The sequence below is a fragment of the Heterodontus francisci genome, chromosome 26 (genome assembly GCF_036365525.1).
Source record: "Heterodontus francisci isolate sHetFra1 chromosome 26, sHetFra1.hap1, whole genome shotgun sequence".
Lineage (NCBI taxonomy): Eukaryota > Metazoa > Chordata > Chondrichthyes > Heterodontiformes > Heterodontidae > Heterodontus > Heterodontus francisci.
In genome coordinates, this window is record NC_090396.1 from 17,184,699 (window position 1) to 17,208,893 (window position 24,195).

General features: G+C 46.2%; 2 protein-coding genes across 5 annotated transcripts in view; one reads left to right on the forward strand and one right to left on the reverse strand.

Annotated features, from left to right (window-relative positions):
* mif4gdb (MIF4G domain containing b) overlaps positions 1-16,355 on the forward strand; it is a 61,160-nt gene extending 44,805 nt beyond the window's left edge. For all 3 annotated transcript variants that reach the window (XM_068057858.1, XM_068057857.1, XM_068057859.1), the window contains one exon: positions 15,151-16,355. In XM_068057858.1, the coding sequence (XP_067913959.1) occupies positions 15,151-15,378 (228 nt within the window). In that variant the 3' untranslated portion in view covers positions 15,379-16,355. The remainder of the gene's footprint in view (positions 1-15,150) is intronic.
* A 1,393-nt stretch (positions 16,356-17,748) lies between these two features.
* Positions 17,749-24,195, reverse strand: part of LOC137384203 (ras-related protein Rab-37-like) — a 277,885-nt gene continuing 271,438 nt past the window's right edge. For both annotated transcript variants that reach the window (XM_068057862.1, XM_068057861.1), the window contains exon 9: positions 17,749-23,642. In XM_068057862.1, the coding sequence (XP_067913963.1) occupies positions 23,537-23,642 (106 nt within the window). In that variant the 3' untranslated portion in view covers positions 17,749-23,536. The remainder of the gene's footprint in view (positions 23,643-24,195) is intronic.

Sequence of the window (24,195 nt, forward strand, 5' to 3'; positions counted from 1 at the left end):
TGTAGATGGTCTGATTATTTGGGCCCTGTTTCTCTGTCTGTAGATGGTCTAACTATTGGTGCCATGTTTCCCTCTCTCCGTCTGTAGATGGTCTGATTATCTGGGCCCTGTTTCTCTGTCTCTGTCTGTAGATGGTCTGATTATCTGGGCCCTCTGTCTCTGTCTCCGTCTCCAAATGGCCTGATTATCTGGGCCCTGTTTCTCTGTCTCTGTCTGTAGTTGGTCAGATTAACTGTGCCCTTTTTCTCTGTCTGTAGATGGTCTGAATATCTGGGCCCTATTTCTCTGTCTGTTGATGGTCTGATTATCTGTGCCCTGTTTCTCTGTCTGTAGATGGTCTGATTATCTGTGCCCTGTTTCTCTGTCTGTAGATTGTCTGATTATCTGGACCCTGTTTCACTGTCTGTAGATGGTCTGATTATCTGTGCCCTTTTTCTCTGTCTGTTGATGGTCTGATTGTCTGGGCCCTGATTCTCTGTCTGTAGATGGTCTGAGTATCTGGGCCCTATTTCTCTGTCTCTGTCTCTGTGGATAGTCTGATTATCTGGGCCCTGTTTCTCTGTCTGTAGATGGTCTGATTATCAGGGCCCTGTTTCTCTGTCTGTAGATGGTCTGATTATCTGGACCCTGTTTCGCTGTCTGTAGATGGTCTGAGTATCTGGGCCCTGTTTCGCTGTCTGTAGATGGTCTGATTATTGGGCCCTGTTTCTCTGTCTCTGTCTCTGTGGATAGTCTGATTATCTGGGCCCTGTTTCTCTGTCTGTAGATGGTCTGATTATCAGGCCCTGTTTCTCTGTCTGTAGATAGTCTGATTCTCTGGGCCCTGTTTCGCTCTCTGAAGATGGTCTGATTATCTGGGCCCTATTTCTCTGTCTCTGTCTGTTGATGGTCTGATTAGCTGGGCCCTGATTCTCTGTCTCTGTCTGATGATGGTCTGATTTAATGGGCCCTGATTCTCTGTCTGGAGATGGTCTGATTATCTGGGCCCTGTTTCTCCCTCTCTGTCTGTAGATTGTCTGATTTAATGGGCCCTGTTACTCTGTCTCTGTCTGTAGATGGTCTGATTATCTGGGCTTTGTTTCTCTGTCTCTGACTGTAGATGGTCTGAGTATCTGGCTCTGTTTCTCTGTCTCTGTCTGTAGATGGTCTGATTATCTGGGCCTTGTTTCTCTGTCTGTAGATGGTCTGATTATCTGGGCCCTGTTTCTCTGTCTGTAGATGGTCTGATTCTCTGGGCCCTGTTTCTCTGTCTGTAGATGGTCTGATTATCTGGGCCCTGTTCATCTGTCCACAGATGGTCTAATTATCGGGGCCCTGTTTCTCTGTCGATAGATGGTCTGATTTTCTGGGCCCTGTTTCTCTGTCTGTAGATGGTCTGATTATCTGGGCCCTGTTTCTCTGTCTGTAGATTGTCTGATTATCTGGGCCCTGTTTCTCTGTCTGTAGATTGTCTGATTATCTGGGCCCTGTTTTTGTGTCCACAGATGGTCTGATTATCTGGATCCTGTTTCTCTGTCTCTGTCTGTAGTTGGTCTGATTATCTGGGCCCTGTTTCTCTCTCTCCATCTGTAGATGGTCTGTTTATGTGGGCCCCGTTTCTCCGTCTCCGTATGTAGATGGTCTGATTATCTGGGCCCTGATTCTCTGTCTGTAGAAGGTCTGATTATTTGGGCCCTGTTTCTCTGTCTGTAGATGGTCTAACTATTGGTGCCATGTTTCCCTCTCTCCGTCTGTAGATGGTCTGATTATCTAGGCCCCGTTTCTCTGTCTCCGTCTCCAAATAGCCGGATTATCTGGGCCCTGTTTCTCTATCTCTGTCTGTAGATGGTCTGATTATCTGGGCCCTGTTTCTCTGTCTCTGTCTGTAGTTGGTCAGATTAACTGGGCCCTGTTTCTCTGTCTGTAGTTGGTCTGATTCTCTGGGCACTATTTCTCTGTCTCTGTCTGTAGATGGTCTGATTATCTGGGCCCTGTTTCGCTGTCTGTAGATGGTCTGATTATCTGGGCCCTGTTTCTCTGTCTGTAGGTGGTCTGATTATCTGGGCCCTGTTTCTCTGTCTGTAGATGGTCAGAATATCTGGGCCCTGTTTCTCTGTCTGTAGATGGTCAGAATATCTGGGCCCTGTTTCTCTGTCTGTAGATGGTCTGATTATCTGGGCCCTGTTTCACTGTCTGTAGATGGTCAGAATATCTGGGCCCTGTTTCTCTGTCTGTAGATGGTCTGATTATCTGGGCCCTGTTTCTCTGTCTGTAGATGGTCTGATTATCTGGGCCCTGTTTCTCTGTCTGTAGTTGGTCAGAATATCTGGGCCCTGTTTCTCTGTCTGTAGATGGTCTGTTTATCTGGGCCCTATTTCTCTGTTTCTGTCTGTAGATGGTCTGATTCTCTGGGCCCTGTTTCTCTGTCTGGAGATGGTCTGATTATCTGGGCCCTGTTTCTCTGTCTGTTGATGGTCTGATTATTTGGGCCCTGTTTCTCTATCTGTAGATGGTCTGATTATCTGGGCCCGATTTCTCTGACTCTGTCTGTAGATTGTCTGATTATCTGGGCCCTGTTTCTCTGTCTGTTGATGGTTTGATTATCAGTGCCCTGTTTCTCTGTCTGTAGATGGTCTCAATATTTGGGCCCTGTTTTGTCTGTCTGTAGATGGTCTGATTAGCTGGGCACTATTTCTCTGTCGATTGATGGTCTGGTTATCTGGGCCCTGATTCTCTGTCTGTAGATGGTCTGATTATTGGGCCCTGTTTCTCTGTCTCTGTCTCTGTGGATAGTCTGATTATCTGGGCCCTGTTTCTCTGTCTGTAGATAGTCTGAGTATCAGGCCCTTTTTGTCTGTCTGTAGATAGTCTGATTATCTGGGCCCTGTTTCTCTCTCTGAAGATGGTCTGATTATCTGGGCCCTATTTCTCTGTCTCTGTCTGTAGATGGTCTGATTTTTTGGGCCCTGTTTCTCTGTCTTGTCTGTAGATGGTCTGATTATCTGGGCTTTGTTTCCCTGTCTCTGTCTGTTGATGGTCTGAGTATCTGGCCCTGTTTCTCTGTCTGTAGATGGTCTGATTATCTGGGCCCTGATTCTCTGTCTCTGTCTGTTGATGGTCTGATTTAATGGGCCCTGATTCTCTGTCTGGAGATGGTCTGATTATCTGGGCCCTGTTTCTCTATCTCTGTCTGTAGATTGTCTGATTATCTGGGCCCTGTTTCTCTGTCTGTAGATGGTCTGATTATCTGGGCCCTGTTTCTCTGTCTGTAGAAGGTCTGATTATTTGGGCCCAGTTTCTCTGTCTGTTGATGGTCTGATTATCTGGGCCCTGTTTCTCTCTCTGAAGATGGTCTGATTATCTGGGCCCTATTTCTCTGTCTCTGTCTGTAGATGGTCTGATTATCTGGGCCCTGTTTCTCTGTCTGTAGATGGTCAGAATATCTGGGCCCTGTTTCTCTGTCTGTAGATGGTCTGATTATCTGGACCCTGTTTCTCTGTGTGTAGGTGGTCTGATTATCTGGGCCCTGTTTCTCTGTCTGTAGATGGTCTGATTATCTGGGCCCTGTTTCTCTGTCTGTAGATGGTCAGAATATCTGGGCCCTGTTTCTCTGTCTGTAGATGGTCTGATTATCTGGGCCCTGTTTCACTGTCTGTAGATGGTCAGAATATCTGGGCCCTGTTTCTCTGTCTGTAGATGGTCTGATTATCTGGGCCCTGTTTCTCTGTCTGTAGATGGTCTGATTATCTGGGCCCTGTTTCTCTGTCTGTAGATGGTCAGAATATCTGGGCCCTGTTTCTCTGTCTGTAGATGGTCTGTTTATCTGGGCCCTATTTCTCTGTTTCTGTCTGTAGATGGTCTGATTCTCTGGGCCCTGTTTCTCTGTCTGGAGATGGTCTGATTATCTGGGCCCTGTTTCTCTGTCTGTTGATGGTCTGATTATTTGGGCCCTGTTTCTCTATCTGTAGATGGTCTGATTATCTGGGCCCGATTTCTCTGTCTCTGTCTGTAGATTGTCTGATTATCTGGGCCCTGTTTCTCTGTCTGTTGATGGTTTGATTATCAGTGCCCTGTTTCTCTGTCTGTAGATGGTCTCAATATTTGGGCCCTGTTTTGTCTGTCTGTAGATGGTCTGATTAGCTGGGCCCTATTTCTCTGTCGATTGATGGTCTGGTTATCTGGGCCCTGATTCTCTGTCTGTAGATGGTCTGATTATTGGGCCCTGTTTCTCTGTCTCTGTCTCTGTGGATAGTCTGATTATCTGGGCCCTGTTTCTCTGTCTGTAGATAGTCTGAGTATCAGGCCCTGTTTGTCTGTCTGTAGATAGTCTGATTATCTGGGCCCTGTTTCTCTCTCTGAAGATGGTCTGATTATCTGGGCCCTATTTCTCTGTCTCTGTCTGTAGATGGTCTGATTTTTTGGGCCCTGTTTCTCTGTCTTGTCTGTAGATGGTCTGATTATCTGGGCTTTGTTTCCCTGTCTCTGTCTGTTGATGGTCTGAGTATCTGGCCCTGTTTCTCTGTCTCTGTCTGTAGATGGTCTGATTATCTGGGCCCTGTTTCTCTGTCTGTCGATGGTCTGATTATCTGGGCCCTGATTCTCTGTCTCTGTCTGTTGATGGTCTGATTTAATGGGCCCTGATTCTCTGTCTGGAGATGGTCTGATTATCTGGGCCCTGTTTCTCTATCTCTGTCTGTAGATTGTCTGATTATCTGGGCCCTGTTTCTCTGTCTGTAGATGGTCTGATTATCTGGGCCCTGTTTCTCTGTCTGTAGAAGGTCTGATTATTTGGGCCCAGTTTCTCTGTCTGTTGATGGTCTGATTATCTGGGCCCTGTTTCTCTCTCTGAAGATGGTCTGATTATCTGGGCCCTATTTCTCTGTCTCTGTCTGTAGATGGTCTGATTTTTTGGGCCCTGTTTCTCTGTCTTGTCTGTAGATGGTCTGATTATCTGGGCTTTGTTTCCCTGTCTCTGTCTGTTGATGGTCTGAGTATCTGGCCCTGTTTCTCTGTCTCTGTCTGTAGATGGTCTGATTATCTGGGCCCTGTTTCTCTGTCTGTAGATGGTCTGATTATCTGGGCCCTGATTCTCTGTCTCTGTCTGTTGATGGTCTGATTTAATGGGCCCTGATTCTCTGTCTGGAGATGGTCTGATTATCTGGGCCCTGTTTCTCTATCTCTGTCTGTAGATTGTCTGATTATCTGTGCCCTGTTTCTCTATCTCTGTCTGTAGATTGTCTGATTATCTGGGCCCTGTTTCTCCGTCTGTAGATGGTCTGATCATCTGGGCCCCGTTTCTCTGTCTCTGTCTGTAGATGGTCTGATTATCTGGGCCCTGTTTCTCTGTCTGTAGATGGTCTGATTATCTGGGTCCTGATTCTCTGTCTGTAGAAGGTCTGATTATTTGGGCCCTGTTTTTCTGTCTTTTGATGGGCGGCACAGTGGCGCAGTGGTTAGCACTGCAGCCTCACAGCTCCAGGGACCCGGGTTCGATTCTGGGTACTGCCTGTGCGGAGTTTGCAAGTTCTCCCTGTGTCTGCGTGGGTTTTCTCCGGGTGCTCCGGTTTCCTCCCACATGCCAAAGACTTGCAGGTTGATAGGTTAATTGGCCATTATAAATTGACCCTCGTATAGGTAGGTGGTAGGGAAATATACAGGGACAGGTGGGGATGTGATAGGAATACGGGATTAGTGTAGGATTAGTATAAATGGGTGGTTGATGGTCGGCACAGACTCGGTGGGCCGAAGGGCCTGTTTCAGTGCTGTATCTCTAAAACTAAAACTATCTGGCCCTGTTTCTCTGTCTCTGTCTGTCGATGGTCTGATTATCTGGGCCCTGTTTCTCTGTCTGTAGATGGTCTGATTATCTGGACCCTGTTTTGCTGTCTGTAGATGGTCTGATTATCTGGGCCCTTTTTCTCTGTCTGTAGATGGTCTGATTATCTGGGCCCTTTTTCTCTGTCTGTTGATGGTCTGATTATCAGGGCCCTGTTTCTCTGTCTGTAGATAGTCTGATTATCTGGACCCTGTTTCGCTGTTTTTACTGTGTCTGTAGAAGGTCGGATTATTTGGGCCCTGTTTCTCTGTCTGTCGATAGTCTGATTATCTGGGCCCTGTTTTTCTCTCTGAAGATGGTCTGATTATCTGTGCCCTCTTTCTCTGTCTGTAGATGGCTTGATTATCTGGCCCCTGTTTCTCTGCCTGTAGATTGTCTGATTCTCTGGGCCCTGTTTCTCTGTCTGTAGATAGTCTGATTATCTGGACCCTGTTTTTCTGTCTGTTGATGGTCTGATTATCGGGGTCCTGTTTCTCTGCCTCTGTCTGTAGGTGGTCTGATTATCGGGGCCCTGTTTCTCTGTCTGTAGATAGTCTGATTATCTGGACCCTGTTTTTCTGTCTGTTGATGGTCTGATTATCGGGGTCCTGTTTCTCTGTCTCTGTCTGCAGATGGTCTGATTTAATGGGCCCTGTTTCTCTATCTCTGTCTGTAGATGGTCAGATTTATTGGGCCCTGTTACTCTGTCTCTGTCTGTAGATGGTCTGATTATCTGGGCCCTGTTTCTCTGTCTGTAGATGGTCTGATTATCTGGGTCCGGTTTCTCTATCTGTAGATGGTCTGATTATCTGGGCCCTTTTTCTCGATCTGTAGATGTTCTGATTATCTGGGCCCTGTTTCTCTGTCTCCGACTCAAGATGGTCTGATTATCTGGGCCCTGTTTCTCTGTCTCCGTCTGTAGATGGTCTGATTTTTTGTGCTCTGTTTCTCTGTCTCTGTCTCAAGATGGTCTGATTATCTGGGTCCTGTTTCTCTGTCTGTAGATGATCTGATTATCTGGGTCCTGTTTCTCTATCTTTACATCTTCTGATTAACTGGCCTCTTTTTCTCTTTGTCTGCCAATGCTCGGTGCCCACCTCTTCTATTTCCACTTCTTGTCTTCCCCTTTTTCCTTTTGTTATCTTGTCTGTCTGTGATCCCTCTCTCCTGTCAACGTGTATCCTTTCATTTCTCTCCTTTCAGATACTGTGCCCAGCCAAATCCCTATTGCAACCCTTCAGCATTTCTCAACCTTCCTGCTGTCCGGCTGCTGCCCCAGTCTTGACTTCCTCTTACAGACACCTGCAGCTCTCTCTGTGCCTCTCTTGGCTTCCTCTGAAGTACACATCGAGGTATTCGTTGCGGCCTTCTCATGTGCAGCAACTCCAAATGCCCCATCCTACTCTCTCGTCGACCTATCTACTCCAGCACGCCTGCATGGGGTTAATCTTGCCAATCTCTTCCATGCCCAACCCACCCCTCCCAATGCTGATTTTGTGGACCATGCCAGTGGATAAACTATCACTGCCCCTCTGCATATCTCTCTCCAGAATGTCTGCGCACATGTGAGTAATGCCCTTGCCATCTGTAACTTCATTGTGGATTATTACTTCAGCATCATGGCCTTGACTGAAACCTGGCTGGCGGGCGATGTCACCTTCCCCCTAAATGAATTCTTCCCACTTGACTCTACCATTCACCACTTGCCCTGCCCAGACCATTGTGATCGTGATGTGACGCTTATCACCAAATCACACCTTGGTTTATACCCCTACTCCTCTGGCACTTTCTGCTCCTTTGAGTGTCTCACTTTGTTCCACCTCCTCACCTTTCATTTCAAATCCTTGTCTTTGACCACCCACTCCAAAGCCTATTTTTTCACTGAGATATCTTCACTGTTTTATACCAGACCAGAAATGTTGGGGAACACAGGGCTTAGTGAGAGGGAGGAACTGAAGGAAATCAGTATTAGTAGAGAAATGGTATTGGGGAAATTGATGGGATTGAAGGCCGGTAGATTCCCAGGGCCTGATGGTATGCATCCCAGAGTACTTAAGGAAATGGCCCTCGAAATAGTGGATGCATTGGTGGTTATCTTCCAAGATTCTATAGACTCTGGAACAGTTCCTCCAGATTGGTGGGTCGCTAATGTAACCCGACTATTTAAAAAAGGGAGGTGGAGAGAAAGCAGGGAATTATAAACCAGTCAGCCTGACGTTGGTAGTGGGGAAAATTCTAGAGTCCATTATCAAAGATTTTATAGCAGAGCACTTGGAGAACAGTGGTAGAATCAGGCAGAGTCAGCATGGATTTACGAAAGGGAAATCATGCTTGACAAATCTACTAGAATTCCTCGAGGATGCAACTCGTAGAGTTGATGAGGGGAAGCCACTGAATGTGGTTTATTTGGACTTTAAGAAGGCTTTCGACAAAGTCCCACATAAGAGATTAGCATGTAAAATTAAAGCGCATGGGATTGGGGTAGTGTATTGCGATGGATAGAAAATTGGTTGGCAGAGTAGGGATAAATAGGTCTTTTTCCGAATGGCAGGCAGTGACTAGTGGGGTACCGCAGGGATCGGTGCTAGGACCCCAGCTATTCACAATAAGCATTAATGATTTAGATGAGGGAACTCCATGTAATATCTCCAAATTGGCAGATGACACAAAACTGGGTGGGAGGGTGAGTTGTGAGGAGGATGCAGAGAGGCTTCAGGGTGATTTGGACAAGTTGAGTGAGTGGGCTAATGCATGGTAGATGCAGTATAATGTGGATAAATGTGAGGTTATCCACTTTGGTAGCAAATACAGGAAGGCAGATTATTATCTGAATGGCTATAAACTGAGAGAGGGGAATATGCAGCGAGACCTGGGTGTTCTCGTATACCAGTCGCTGACAGTAAGCATGCAGGTGCAACAGGGGGTAAAAAAGACAAATGATATGTTGGCCTTCATAGCGAGAGGATTCGAGTACAGGAGCAGGGATGTCTTGCTGCAATTATACAGGGCCTTGGTAAGGTCACACCTGGAATATTGTGTGCAGTTTTGGTCTCCTTATCTGAGGAAGGATGTTCTTGCTATAGAGGGAGTGCAGCGAAGGTTTACCAGACAGATTCCTGGGATGGCGGGACTGATGTATGGGGAGAGATTGAGTCGGTTAGGATTATATTCGCTGGAGTTCAGAAGAGTGAGGGGGGATCTCATAGAAACCTATAAAATTCTAACAGGACTTGACAGGGTAGATGCAGGAAGGATGTTCCCGATAGTGGGGGAGTCCAGAACCAGGGGTCATAGTCTAAGGATACGGGGTAAACCTTTCAGGACTGAGATGAGGAGAAATTTCTTCACCCAGAGAGAGGTGAGCCTGTGGAATTCGCTACCACGGAATGTAATTGAGGCCAAAACATTGTATGTTTTTAAGAAGGAATTAGATATAGCTCTTGGGTCTAAAGGGATCAAAGGGTATGGGGCAAAAGCGGGAACAGGTTACTGAGTTGGATGATCAGCCATGATCATAATGAATGGCAGAGCAGGCTCTAAGGCCGAATGGCCTACTCCTGCTCCTATTTTCTATGTTTTCCTCCCTCAGCCTCTGCATGGAGCGATTTCTCCTCTTCAGTGATTTCGACCTCCATCTCAATTCACCATGCTCTCTCTCTTCTGAGTTCACTGCCCTCTTATCCTCCCATAATCTCTCCCTCCATGTAAACTCCCCATATTTGCGACCACTCCCTTGACATTGCCATCTCATGCTGTCTTGCTAGTCCCATAGTATCAACCACAGATAAGGCCAGCTCTCATTACTTCCTTGTATCACTCTCCACCCACATCCTTCCCCACCCTGTCCGACACCACCCCACCCCCACCGCAACCTTACTTCCTTCTGTATCCACCACTGGAAAAAACTGCCTCCCAAGTCCCTCCCTCCCAAACAGCATTGTGGATGTACCTGCATCACATGGACTGCAATGGTTCAAGACGGCATCTTACCATCACCTTCTCAAAGGCAATTATGGATGGGGAATAAATGCTGGCCTTGCCAGCGATGCTCACATCCCACGAACAAATTTTAAAAAAACTGAAAACTGCATTTTCGAAATCCCAACTGTCTGGCCTTTGGTTCTCCTTTCACCACAACATTTCTGCAGTTACTGATTTGCTCAACTGCATCCTCACTTCCGCCTTTGATGTCCTAATCCCCAGTAAAACCATTACTCTCTCTCACCCTGACCGTTCACCTGATACAGTGTTCATCTGCGCTTCCTTAAGTCCAAGGGGCACAGACTTTAAAGGATATGGCGGACAACTGGTTTAGCCATCCATCACCAGATCTGGCTGGATCATAAAGCACTATCGAGTCCTGCTTTCTTCTGCTAAAACTACTCCAATATTCCAGGATCACCCCCAGCTTCTTTTCTCTACTGCAAACCATCTTCTTAAACCCCTCTCCCCTGTCCCCTTCACCCTCACCTCCAACACTAAGTGTGAGGAGCTCATGAGACCATCTAATCAGCTGCCTGTGCCGTGTCCCTCCCTTCCATTAGCCCACCGGGAAAAACTTTCTCTGAAGCTCCACTCTGCCCCAGCCCTGAACTTGCATCTTTCTGTAGTTTCTCTCCTATCTCCCCCAAGCTCAAATGACTATATGAATTCGGAGCAGATGTAGGCATTCTTGACAATGAGCCCCACCTCCTATCTCTCGACCCTATTCCCAAGAAACTGCTGACCACCTAACTTTCTGGTCCCCATGTTAGCCGATATGGTAAATGGTTCTCTTTCTTCAGGTACTCTTTCCCCTTTGCTTCAAATCCACCATCAGCACCCTCTGTTCAAAAAACAACCCTTGACCCCTCAGTCCTTGCAACCTACCGTCCCATCTCCAACCCCTCTTTTCTCTCCAAATTCCTTGAATGTGCTGTTGCCTCCCAAATCTGTGTCCATGTTTTTTGAAATTCCATGTTTGTATCCCTCCAATCAGGTTTCCGCCCTGCCACAGTGCCAAAGTGGCTCTTATCAATGTCACAAATGACATCCTATGTGAAGGTGACAAAACTAAACTTTCCCTCCTCATTCTTCTTGACCTGTCTTCAGCCTTTGACATGTTGACCACACCATCCTCCTCCAACATCTCTCCACTGCACCTGGTTCCATTCTTAACTCTCCAGTCATAGCTAGAGAGCCTGCAATGGCTTCTCTTCCCACTCCCACACTGTTACCTCTGGTGTCCCCCAGTGATTGATCCATGGTCTCCTCCTACTTCTCATCTACATGCTGCTCCTCAGTGACATCATCTGAAAGCACAGCGTTAATTTTCACATGTACACTGATGACACCCAGTTCTACCTCACCACTACCTCTCTCGACTCCTCCACTGTTGCTAAATTATCAGACTGATTATCCGACGTCCAATAATGGATGAGCAGAAATTTCCCCCCAATTAAATATTGGGAAGATTGAAGCCATTGTCTTCAGTCCGTGCCACAAGCTCCATTCACTAACCACCAACCTCCATCCCCATCCCTGGCAACTATCTGAGACCGAACCAGACTGTTCGCAACCTTGGTGTTATATTTGAGCTCAAGCTGAGCTTCCAGCCACAAATTCGCATGATCACTAAGACTGCCTATTTGCAACTCCATAACATCGCCCGACTCTGCCCCTCCTCAGCTCATTTGCTGCAGAAACACTCATTCATGTCTTTGTTACCTCGAGATTTGACTATTCCGACGCCAGCCTCCCATCGCCCAGTCTCTGTAAACTCATGATCCAAAACTCTGCTGCCCAAGTCCAAACTCACCCCAAGTTCTGTTCACCCGTTATTTCTGTGCTCGCTGACCTACATTGGCTCCCGGTTAAGCAACACCTCGATTTTAAAACTTTCATCCTTGTTTTCAAATCTCTCCATGGCCCCGCACTTTCCCATTTCTGTAATCTCCTGCACCCCGCAACCCTCTGAGATATCTGCACCCCTCTTATCTGGCCTCTTGCTCATCCCAGATTTTAATCGCTCCAGCTTTCAGCAGTAAGATGCTAAGCTCTGGAATTCCCTCCCTTTACCTGTCTGACTCTCTACCTCTCCTTCTTCCTTTAAGAGACTCCTTAAAACCTTGACCATACTTTTGACCATCTGCCTTTAAGTGACTTGCTGACAAGTTTTGTTTGCTAACACTCCTGAGAAATGCCTTGGGACATTTCACTAAGTTAAAGGCGCTATATAAATACAAGTTGTTGTAGTCTGATTGCCTGAGCCCTCTTAAAAACATAGGAACAGGAGTAGCCATTTAGCCCCTTGAGCCTGTTCTGTGGTTCAATGAAATCTTGACTGATCTGCGACAGAACTCCATAAATCCGCATTTGCCCCATATCCCTTAATACCTATGGTTAACAAAAATTTATCAATCTCAGATTTTAAATGAACAATTGATCCAACATCAATTGCTGTTTGCAGAAGTTTCAAACTTCTACCACCCTTTGTGTGAAGAAGTGTTTCCTAATTTCGCTCCTGAACAGTCTAGCTCTAATGTTTAAACTCTGCCCTCTATTCCTAGACCCCCCAACTGGGGGAAATAGTTTCTCTCTATCTACCCTATCTTTCCCCTTAGTATCTTAATAACTTTGATCAAATTACCCCTTAACCTTTTAAATCCCAGGGAAAGCAACCTTAGTTTGTGTAATCTCTCTGTGTAATTTAACCCATGGAGTCCAGGTATTATTAGATTTACACTGCACTCCCTCCAAGGCTAATATATCCTTTCTAAGGTGTGATGTCCAGAACTGCTCACAGTACTCCAGTGTGGTCTAACCTCACCTGAAGTATGACTTATAACCCCTTGTAATCTATTTCTTTAGATATAAAGGCCAGCATTCCATTAGCTTTTTTGATTATTTTCTATACCTGTTCATAATATTTTAATGATCTGTGTACCTGGACCAAGTCTCTTTGGACCTCCACTGTTTCTAGCTTTCCACCATTTAGTAAGTACTCTGCTCTATTCTTTTTAGGTTCACAATGGATGACCTCACATTTACCTACATTGAAATCCATTTGCCTCAGTCTTGCCCATTCACTTAGAGTCATGGAGTCATGTACGGCACAGAAGGAGGCCATTTAGCCTATTGAGTCCATCAATATCTCTTTGTAATTTGATGCTTTCATCTACACTGCTTACAATGCCACCTATCCGTTTGTCATCAGCAAATTTGGATATGTGGCTTTCCATTCCATCTTCTAAGTCATTAATAAATACGGTGAATAGTTGAGGCCCCAACACAGATCCTTGCAGGATATCACTAGTCACATCCTGCCAATTAGAGTACCTGCCCATTAACCCTACTCTCTGTCTCCTGCTGCTCAGCCAATTTCCTAATCAGGTTAATAATCTGCCTTCAATTCCATGAGCTTTAACTTTAACTAACAGTCTCTTATGAGGAACTTTATTAAATGCCTTCTGGAAGTCCATATAAATAACATCCATAGACATTCCCCTCTCCATTACTTTAGTCACGTCTTCAAAAAATTCAATCAGGTTCCTCAAGCATGACCTACCCTTTACAAATCCATGCTGGTTCTCTCTGATCAGCTGAACATTTTCAAGCTGTTCAGTCACCCTGTTCTTAATTATACATTCTAGTTATTTCCCAACAGGTGTTAGGCTAACTGATCTATAATTCCCTGGCTTTCCTCTCACCTTTCTTAAATAGGGTGACATGCAGAATAATTCAATCTAAAGAATGGTTCCTGAACCAAGAGAACTTTGGAAGATTATAGTTAGGGCATCTACAATGTTTTCATCTACTTCCTTTAAAACCCTGGGTTGGAAACCATCTGGTCCTGGGGATTTGTCACTCTTAGTGCCATTATTTCCTTCATTACTGCTGCTTTATTTAATTTTGGTGAGTCACTGTCCCTGATTCAATATTAGATTCCTGGAGATTTCCAGCATGCTGACCTCTTCCTCTACTCTGAATACTGACACAAAACAATTATTCAACATGTCAGCCATTTCCTTATTTTCCTTGACAACATCACTGTGATCAGTTTCAAAGGGAACTGACCACCCTCTTCTGATCACCCTCTTTCTCCGAATATAATGGTAAAACTTTTTTGTGTTGATTTTGATATTCCTTTAAATTCTCTTTTTGTAGCTCTATCTGTTTTGTCGTCCTTTGTTTTCTTTATACCTCTCGCCTTCTCCAGGATCGGTCCTTTTTTTGCATTTTTCTCTTCCTTTTCTTTTAGTTTTATGTAGTCTCTTACCTCTTTAGTTATCCATGGCTGTCTATTTTGGCAAGTAGATTTCTTGCTTCTTAGAGGTATAAACTGGTTCTGTATGACATGAAATTCTTTTTTTGAACACCTCCCATTGATTTTCTGTTGTTTTACCCATTAACAGATTTACCTAGTTTACTATGGACAATCCCTATCTCATTGAATTGAAGTCAGCCTTACCTAAATCTCAAATCTTAGTAGCAGTTTTGCATTTCTCCCTTTCAAACATTACGTTGAACACTATCATATTATGATCACTATTAGATAAATGTTCATGCACTGTTAGGCTGTTAACAAAATATGGTTCATTACTCATTACTAAATCTATTATGGGATGCCCCTTGTTGGCTATAGATCATGGACACACTCAAGAAATTCACTACCTTTCCGACAAGTGATAGTCTGCTTATCCAAGTCTATATAAAAGTAAAAATGCCCCATTAAAACTACTCTGCCTTTGCAATATGCTTGTCTAATTTCTGCATTTATACAATCTACCACTTCAAAGCTGGTACCAGGGGGCCGATACACAACTCCCACTACAGTCTTAAATCCTTTTCTATTTCCTAATTCTACCCATAATGTCTCCACTGCCTGCTTATTTCTCATTATATCCTCTTTTATCATTGAAGTGATTTCATCTTAATCACTAAGGCTCCCCCCCTCTATCATTTTCCCTAACTTTCCTGTAGACCTTATAACCTAGTATATTTAGTTCCCTGTACTGATTGTCTTGCAGCCATGTCTCAGTAATGGCTACTATGTCATACCCTCCAAGTTGAATTTGTGCCTACAATTCATTTAACTTGTTCTTTATACTCCATGTGTTTGGATAAAAAACACTCATTTGGGCCATACTCTTTAACTGACCTGCTCTGTTTTGCTCACGTTTTTTATTTCTCCCTCCTGGTTTAATTACATCTTTTAGTTTTCCCTTTACCTGTCATGCCTAAAACACAATTTCTACTCTCTTCCCTTTTGTGTTTTTTAAAAACTATTATCTATGCTATCTTTTCCAGTTGTGCCCTCCCACCCCCACACTCTATCTGTAGATGGTCATTAACTGTGTTTCTGACTCTCTTGCTAGGTGGACTGCCTGGTGTTGCAGTTGCATCGTATTGGGGAGCAGCTACAGAGGATGAACACCCAGCGGATGGATGATCTCTTCTGCCAGCTGCGAGATGGCTTCTTGCTGCAGCACCAGCCCTCCTCTCTATCCCGCCTGCTGCTGCTGGAGATTATCGAGTTCCGTGCCGGGGGCTGGAAGATGTCAGAGAATGCCCAGAAATATTACTACAGCGAGGTGGCAGACTGACGCGAGTGTGGAGATTGGGGAGGACCGAGAGAGAGATGGAGCCGAGCCTTTTCTGCTGGTGATATTTCAGCAAAGTGAAACCTTGCGAAGATTTTAAAGGGTACTGATGTATGGGAGACTCACCAGTTGAGGGAGCTGACGATCCAAGTTCCCAAGCATTGAGGATTTAACTCTTTTTGATAGCACCTTTTTTTGATAATATTGGAACTGACTATTGGGTGGGCTTGGATTAGGCAGTCAATGCGAGTCCACCCCTTGTGTGCTGACGCCCAAAGATAAATTTCTAACCCTAAAGTATGTTTTTGATATATCTATTTCTCGAGAATCATGTGACTCGTGACCCCCTGCATGGCAGCTGACAGTGGGAGCTTTAACAAACAGCATATGGGTTGTGCAGTGCTTGCTTATAGGGCCCGGTGAGGTGCCAGCACCAACAGTGCCCGTGCCAATGCTTCACTAACACCGTCAGTCCTAGCCAGCGGGGAGCTCATGGCTGTGCGATGATCAGCTGATTCCAATATTGGATGGCAAACGCCCACTTTTGGAGTGGATTGGGTGGGGGCAATCACACTGTGCATGTGCGGAATAACAAGAGCTGTCAAATCAACGCATTCAAAGTTTTTCATTCTCCCCCTCCCATCTCTCCCCCTCCCCACCCCCCCTCCCACCCACCATTGTCCCACTGCCCCCTTGTAGCCTGGATGCAAAGAGCTGCCTGTAGCTCAGGCCTGGCAGCTGCTTTCAGCCAAGGAGCCGCCTGCTGATTTGTTGCCCTTGAGTGATACTGACTGGGAGAATATAGACACAGGTTGTGATTTCGACCCCAACACTCGGAACGATTGACGGCCCAGCTCAAGTCACCCCGTCCCCGTCCCCCCCACCCCCGCTGATGCTGCAGATGCTTAGCATTAGTTACAGTTGATAGGTGATCAGTTTTGAGAGATTTTGTTGTAATAAAGGAGCCGTTTACAATTTGACACCTTGGTAATGCTTTGTTAAACTGTCAAAAGGTTGAGGCCTGATTTGAGAAACATTGGAACTGGAATTCAGCCCCTCAAGCCTGCTCTCCCATTCTAATAGATCATGGCTGATCTGAATCTTAACTCTGTCCATCCACCTTGGTTCTTTAACCCTTAATCCCCTTACCGAACAAAAAAACTATCAATCTCAATTTTGAAAATTGCAGTTAACCCCCAGCATCAACAACTTTTTGGGAGAGAGCGTTCCGGATTTTCCTTTGTGTGTGGGAATACTCCCTGAGTGACCAAGCTCTAATTTTAAGGTTATGCCTCCTTGTTCCAGACTCTCCCGTAAGAGGAAATAGTTTCTCTCTATCTACCCTATCAATTCCTTTAATTTTCTTTTGAGATACGGCACTGAAACAGGCCCTTCGGCCCACCGAGTCTGTGCCGACCATCAACCATCTATTTATACTAATCCTACACTAATCCCATATTCCTACCACATCCCCACCTGTCCCTATATTTCCCTACCACCTACCTATACTAGGGGCAATTTATAATGGCCAATTTACCTACCAATCTACAAGTCTTTGGCTGTGGGAGGAAACCGGAGCACCCAGAGGAAACCCACGCAGACACAGGGAGAACTTGCAAACTCCACACAGGCAGTACCCGGAATTGAACCCGGGTCGCTGGAGCTGTGAGGCTGCGGTGCTAACCACTGCGCCACTCTGCCGCCCAAATCATCTTAAACATCTCAATTACATCACTGCTCAGGGGCTTTAGGTGCTAGAGTAGTTACTCACTATCCTTAGGTACAATGTTGTTCCTCCACCAAGTGGCATTCATCATTTGTGAGCCAGGATGGTGTCTGTGAGACATTCAATCTTGTGGTGCACCTGCCTCTCCTCCTCATCCTCTTTCATTGAGTTAGCATCCAGCTCAGTCTCGGCAATCGGGGCTGACTGCCCAAACCCCAGTTCTGGGACACGGGCTCTACGTGCAATCTGTCTCCCTCTCTCTGTCTCTCTTGTTAGCCAGTTCACACCCCCACCCCCGTTCTCCCAATGGTGCTGACTCCCGCTAGGTTCCAGTTCCAAAGGCACAGCCATCTTTCTGGTACCTCGCCCAAATGGCCAGATTATTCCACCAGCGCACACAGAGGGCGAGCACCAGCAAGCCGTTCGATCACGGGGGTGGGGGCTTCACAACTGATTACTGATTTGCGATCTCTGTCCTTGCCCTTTGTGCGCATATATGTTCCCACTTGGATAGTGATTGAGGCTGGGATTCCCAGCTGATATATTCCCCCTTCCCCCACAAGCCCTGTGGTGTCCCCTGACTCACCTGTGCAGTCTTAACTGGTGCCATTTGAAAGTGTTGGGCAGAGAAACAGCAAGTCATGGTGTGGCAAACACATCAATTTATTCATTAAAAGTCAGCATGACGCAGCCGAGCAGAAAGAAGAGAAAGCACCGGAATGGAAATACAAATACTCTCGCCGTGGGGAGGGGCGTGCATTGGCAGGCAGCCATCTTACATTCGCAACACTCGGAGGACAGCGGCCCGTGCATGGGGTGGCATTCAGCACCCAGCACAGCCTGGCACTGTGCTACCCATACATGCTTAACAGTTGGGCCTGAACTAATCTTGTGTGCCTCACATAGTTGCAGTGCCCTTTCCCACACAGGAAGGAGCCTGGAAACAAAGTCAAGCTCCGCATGGAAGTTTCTAGCATCGCAGGGAGCTCCCTGTTACAATACATACATGACTGTCAACTTGGATAATCTGATCTCCTCAATCCCTCCCCCACATCTACTCTACAAAGCACAGTTCCACAGAAAAGGTTCACTGAGAATTTCTGACCTTCAAGCCATAAACCAATGATTGGTTTAGAGCCAGTGAAAATATTGTTTTTATGTTAAAGGTAGCATTGGTTAGTTTCCAAGGGAGGGGCAAGGAGGAGCGACTCATGGCGGTTCCTACAATAAAGAACTTTCTAGATGGCTTTGGATCAATAAGTATTTTCTTAAGGTTTCAGCTTTCACTGGATATTGCAAAGCCCTTGACAACCAATACAGTCACAGCAAGATCCCATAAACTCCAAATGACCAGATAATCTGGATTCACGCTATTGGCAGAGGGATAAATGTTGGATCGAACACTGGGGAGAATTTTCCTGCTCTTTTTCAAAATAACGCCATGGGATCTTTTACACCCATCTGAGAGGGCAGAGGTGGCCATGGTTTAATGTCTCGTCTGAAAGACAGCACCTCCAATTGTGCAGCACTCTCTCAGTACTGCACTACAGTGTCAGCCTGGTTTACGTACTCAAGTTCCTGGAGTGAGGTTTGAACCCACAACCTTCTACCCCAGAGACAAGAGATCTACCCACTGAGCCAAGCTGTTGAAAGAAAGGTTGCTGGTTACTGATGACATCTTCAATCTCCCAGAACCACTGCCAGACATTTCTGGCTTTCAAGGCACTAATTGTCAATGGTCGTGTAGTTTAAGATCTAGATCTGTAAAGGTCTGACCAGTACAACCAGAGGACTGACGGCAGGTGTGGAGGAACCAAGATGGCTGGAATCTTCTCATTCTGTGCTGCTGGAATCTCCCAATGACACAGGGGCATCCCCTCGAACCACATTATCCCATTGGTATTTCAATTGTGTATCCCAGCGTGCAGGCCTTGCTTGTAGGAAGGGAAGGTCAGAGAATCGGGCATTAAGGTCAGCTTGCTCAATCTGCAGTGTCCACTGGAGAACAGGGAGCACCTGGAAAGCATACTGCTGACCCCAGGTGGGATTCTCCAACCCATCCTCCTGGAGAGGCCCACAGTGAGAGAGCAGTTTCGGAAAACCCACCGCCACAATGTGTGTGATGGAGGGGATTGAGGGACAAAGGGGCTTCGAGAGACAGGGAATTGAGTGACAGGGATTGATCAAGGTGGGGGGTGGGGGGGGGGCGAAATTGAGTGATGCAGGGGATTTCATGCACAGATTGATAAGTAGCTTCTTGAAAAACTTCTTGCTCATCCCCTGTAGGCACTGACCCCCATTGGAGTACAGCTTCGTGGGGTATGACCCTTTGTTTGAGCCTGGGTAGTGAGTGTCAACACAGCCTGACCATTCTCCAACACAACCCTTTCCTATCACCTGCCTCAATACTCAGCAGTCCTTGAGACCTCAGAACAGGTTCCACCTCTAACTTAAACCAGGTCTGTAGCATCACGGGCTCTTTCTGACAATGGTTCCTTGTGCTTTTTAATGATGATGTTAGATTCCATACTCCCAGGGCAGGTACAGCACAGGTTAGGTACAGAGTAAAGCTTCCACTACACTGTCCCATCAAACACAGGTACAGCATTTCTCTTGATTCAGTCACCCTCAATTATCATCTCCTGACTAAACATTTAACTTGTTATCTCAAGCTTTCTTCTGTTTCTGTTGAACTTCTCAAACCCAGCACAGGATACAAGACAAAGCTTCATGACTGGGGCCATCCTCTCAACTGTCACCTCCCACCTTTCAGTCTGGCGTGAGTTCTTGTATATTCTTCCATGATTCCTCTCTTTCTCTTCCTGATGTTAAATGGACCATCCCACATGCTGGCCCTCCTCCCCGACGATAACAACAATAATTTCTGTTTAAATAGCGCCTTTAACGCAATCAAATGGCTCACGGTGCTTCACAGGAGTGTTATCAGACAAGATTTGACATAGAGCCACATAAAGGGATAGTAGGACAGGTGACCAAAATCTTCATCAAAGAGGTAAGTTATAAGGGGCGACTTGAAGGAGGGAATTCCAAAGATTAGGGCCTTAGCAACTGAAGGCATGGCTACCAATGGTGCAGCAATTAAAATTGGGGACCCTCAAGAGGCCAGGATCAGAAGAGAGCAGATATCTTGGAGGGTTGAAGGAGATTGCAAAGCTTGGGAGGGATTTGGATGAGAATTTTAAAATCGAGGCAGTGAGCTAGCATAGCTCAGCAAGCAGAGTGGGTGAACGGGACTTGGTGCAAGTTTGGATACGGGCAGCAGAGTTTTGGGCTGTCTTCATGTTTACGGAGGGTGCAAGATGGGAGGCTGGATAGAAGAGCGTTGGAATTGTCCAGTGTGGAGGTAAGACGTTATTTATGGAGAGGATACAGCAGCAAGCCAGCTGAGATAGGGGGCAGATATTCATTGCACTGTCTCCTACATTAATGCATTCTTTCCCATAAACTCAGGCCTGTGGAAATCCTCACTCTGCCCCCTCCACCTCATCCCAAAACCTCAGCGATCCCTTACAAACTGTGTACTTACACATCCCAAGCTTGGTGCCAGCTAACTACTCCTTCCTGATTTATCTTCTAGAATAGAATCATACAGCACAGATGGAGGCCATTCAACCCATCATGCCTGTGCTATCCAATTAGTCCCACACCCTTGCTCTTTCCCCGTAGCCCAGCAAATGTTGCCCCTTCAAGTATTTATTCAATTCACTTTTGAAAGTTATTATTGAACCTGCTTCCACCGACAGTGCATTCCAGATCATCACAACTCGCTACATCAAAACATTCTAATCTCCTGTCCTTGTCTTTTGTTAATTATCTTCAATCTGTGTCCTCTGGTTACTGATCACTGGAAGCAGGTTCTCTTTATTTACTCTATCAAAACTCTTTGTAATTTTGAAAATTACCTCCTACTCTATTTTGAGTTTGCTGTGGAACTAGGCTTCTAAAATAATACTGTGGCACAAGATCTCATGAAACACCCTTGTAGAATCCCCGAGGTCAGGGACATTTGCACAAGCAGCAGGATTAATGGTGGGGTGCGGGGCAGATTAAAACATGGCACTTCATGTAGATGAGCTCTTATGTGACACTGTGGTGGAGATGCCAAGAATGGGTTAGCGTTGCTATGGTGAGGGACACCTCCACTTCCGGCATGAATAAGTCAAAGGTCACTTTCCAGGAAATTCTGTTGCATCACTTCCTGTCATAGGCACAGTTATTTTTTTTTCAAAAGCTACAGGACTGAAGAAACTTTCAGTAAAACAAATAACATTCCCATTTAAACATCAAAACAGTAATCTCATGACCCAATACAAAGCAAACATGTTTTTATATACAACAATTTCATCTGGGAATTAAAAAGCTGTACGTCTCGAGATATGTGTAAAATGTCTATCAGCTGAACTGAGCCCCCAATAACCAAAGAGATGCGACTTTATTTAAAATCATGCTTAAAGACAGAAACATACAGCGTAGCATGGCGGGAGAACAGAGCAAGATGGCAGCTGAACTGTTACCATGGTGAGGAGGTGACATGTCACAGCACATCCAGCTCATTGATCCCTGCACAGTCTTCAAAAACATTGAACACTTGTTTGGGGTGTGGGTCCGGGGTGGGTAAGAGGGAGGCAGGATGGTTAAATGAGCAGGGTCTGTAGTCTGCACACATCAAGGAATACTCCATTTATATGGAGTGGGGAGGAGAGGAAGTCTGTTAATCAAACTACTATACATCTGCTTTAGGTGAGAAACCTGCTAGTCAATTCTGGCTGTGTCTGTGAGAAAGGGGTCCACGTGTGCTATGTACAAACCTGAAATGGACAGCAGATGAAAATTGGACTTTCACTGTCAGATTACATAGGAACAGAAGGAAGCCATTTAGCCCCTTGAGCCTGTGCCGCCATTTAGTGGTGGGGGTGGGATGGTGTGGATTGTGGGGTCAGTGTGTGGTACGGGGGCTAGGGGTGGATGTAGATTAGTGGGCAGTGGGGGTGGTGTGGGGGGTTAGCTGTGGATATGGGGGTAGTGGGGTGGTGTGGGGGGGTGGGTGGGGGTGGATGTGTGGGCAGTATGGGGGGGTGGTGGGGGGTTGGGTGTGGATGTGGGGACAATGGTGTGGTGCTATGGGTTGGAGTGGATGTGGGGGTAGTCGGGGTGGTGTGGGAGGGCTATGGGGGGGGTTGGGTGTGGATGTGGGGGTGATGTTGGGGGTTGGGGGTGGATGTGGGGGGGTTGGGTGTAGGTGTGGGGGTGGATGTGGGGGGTAGTGGGGGGCAGTGGGGGTGGATGTGGGGGGCAGTGGGAGTGGATGTGGGGGGTAGTGGGGGTGGATGTGGGGGGATGTGGGGGTGGATGTGGGGGGCAGTGGGGGTGGATGTGGGGGGTAGTGGGGGTGGATGTGGGGGTAGCGTTGGGGGCAATGTTGGGGGGCAATGTTGGGGACAGTAGGGGTGGTAGAATGGATCTAAGATGCATTGACCAGTATTTTGACTGGGAAGGGAAGGTAACCATGGGGACTACAGCTATGGGGTGCACCCAGCTGCTTACCTGAAGGGATGTGACAAAAGACAACAGAAAGGGAAAAAGAATCTGTACCAATTAAAGAGGAGTTTGGTGTAATGACTCTAGTTGAAGGAATTGACATGCTGGACCATTAAGATCCATGGTCACCACCAGCAAGACTTACAGTCTGGAAGGCTGGAGTGTCTCATCAACCCACGTTACATGGGGCCTCTTAAAGTCACAGGGAAGGTGCAGACATCTCGCTAATATCGCTGATCAGAAGAGAAACATATTTCAAAACAGCAGAAGAGTGAGATCATGTTTCATGTTGCAGATGTCACATTACAAAGAATGGACATGGGAAAGGACAGGTAAAGGGAAGGTTATGAAACAGGCAATGGGTAGGGGATGGGGTATGGGATGAGTTAGGGAAATGGTACGGGATAGATATGGGTGTGGGATGGGTATAGTCTAGGATGGGCACAGGACAGGTATGGGTATGGATGCAGGGATGGGGAAGGGTTGGGTATGGGGACAGGATGGGTACAGGTAAGGGTCAGGTATGGGTATATGATTTGTACAGGAGTGGTGAGAGTATTGGATGGGTATGAAATGGGTATGGGATGGATACAGATTGGATATAGGTACTGGGTGGATACTGGATGGGGATAGGTATGGGAGGGGTATAGGTACAGGGTGGATATGGACAGCTACAGGTATGGGAACAGTACTGGTATAGGACAGGTTTTAATATGAGATGGGAATGGGTACAGGCATGGGATAGATCCGGGACAGTTACACTACAGCTGAGTGAATGCCAATTTACAAATAGTGCATGTTTCACCACCCATTCACATCCAATCAGTGAAGCTGATTGCTGCTCTGCACCCTGAGTCCTCCAATCAGATCAGCCCCTCATTCAAATCCACAACAACTGGACTTTTCCCTCTGAGATTCGATATATTCATGAATTCGGAATTTGGGCTCGTTGGGTTGATTGACAGATCTGTGTTTCAGTTCCCTGGAATGAGAGAGGAAGTTCATTACTGTACAGGTAAATGGGGTCTGTTTATTGCCAATTCCACGCACCTCCCATTGAAGCTTCTACCTGCTTCTGGGATACAGTTTTCTTGGCACACCCCTTCCTCACCCATTGGCCCATTTGTGTACTGTGAGACCTGTTATGATTGTATGTGTGGGTTTAAGCATTAGAGACTATTTGGTTCTTGGAAGTGAAACTGAAAGTAACTCAGTGTTTTGGGGAAAACACCTGACCTGGGAGTTGTTGTAAGGTCAGGTAGGCAAATGCTGCAGTAGTGAATAGAATTCTTTATTAAAGTTTGTCAAATCTTTGTCAAAGTTAATTCTGTAACTTCAAGTGTGATTCTTGAGCCTGAGATGTGACAAGGCCAGACAGTGCGAGCAGAGCAAATCACCTGACAGAGCCAGGCATTGTAACTGAGCCAGATTCTGTCCACATCAGAAAACCTTTTAGCAGTAGCCACTGGATAATGACAAGGAGTGGGAATGGAGTCAGGGTTTGAATAGAATTTGAATATAACCATTTTCTTGCA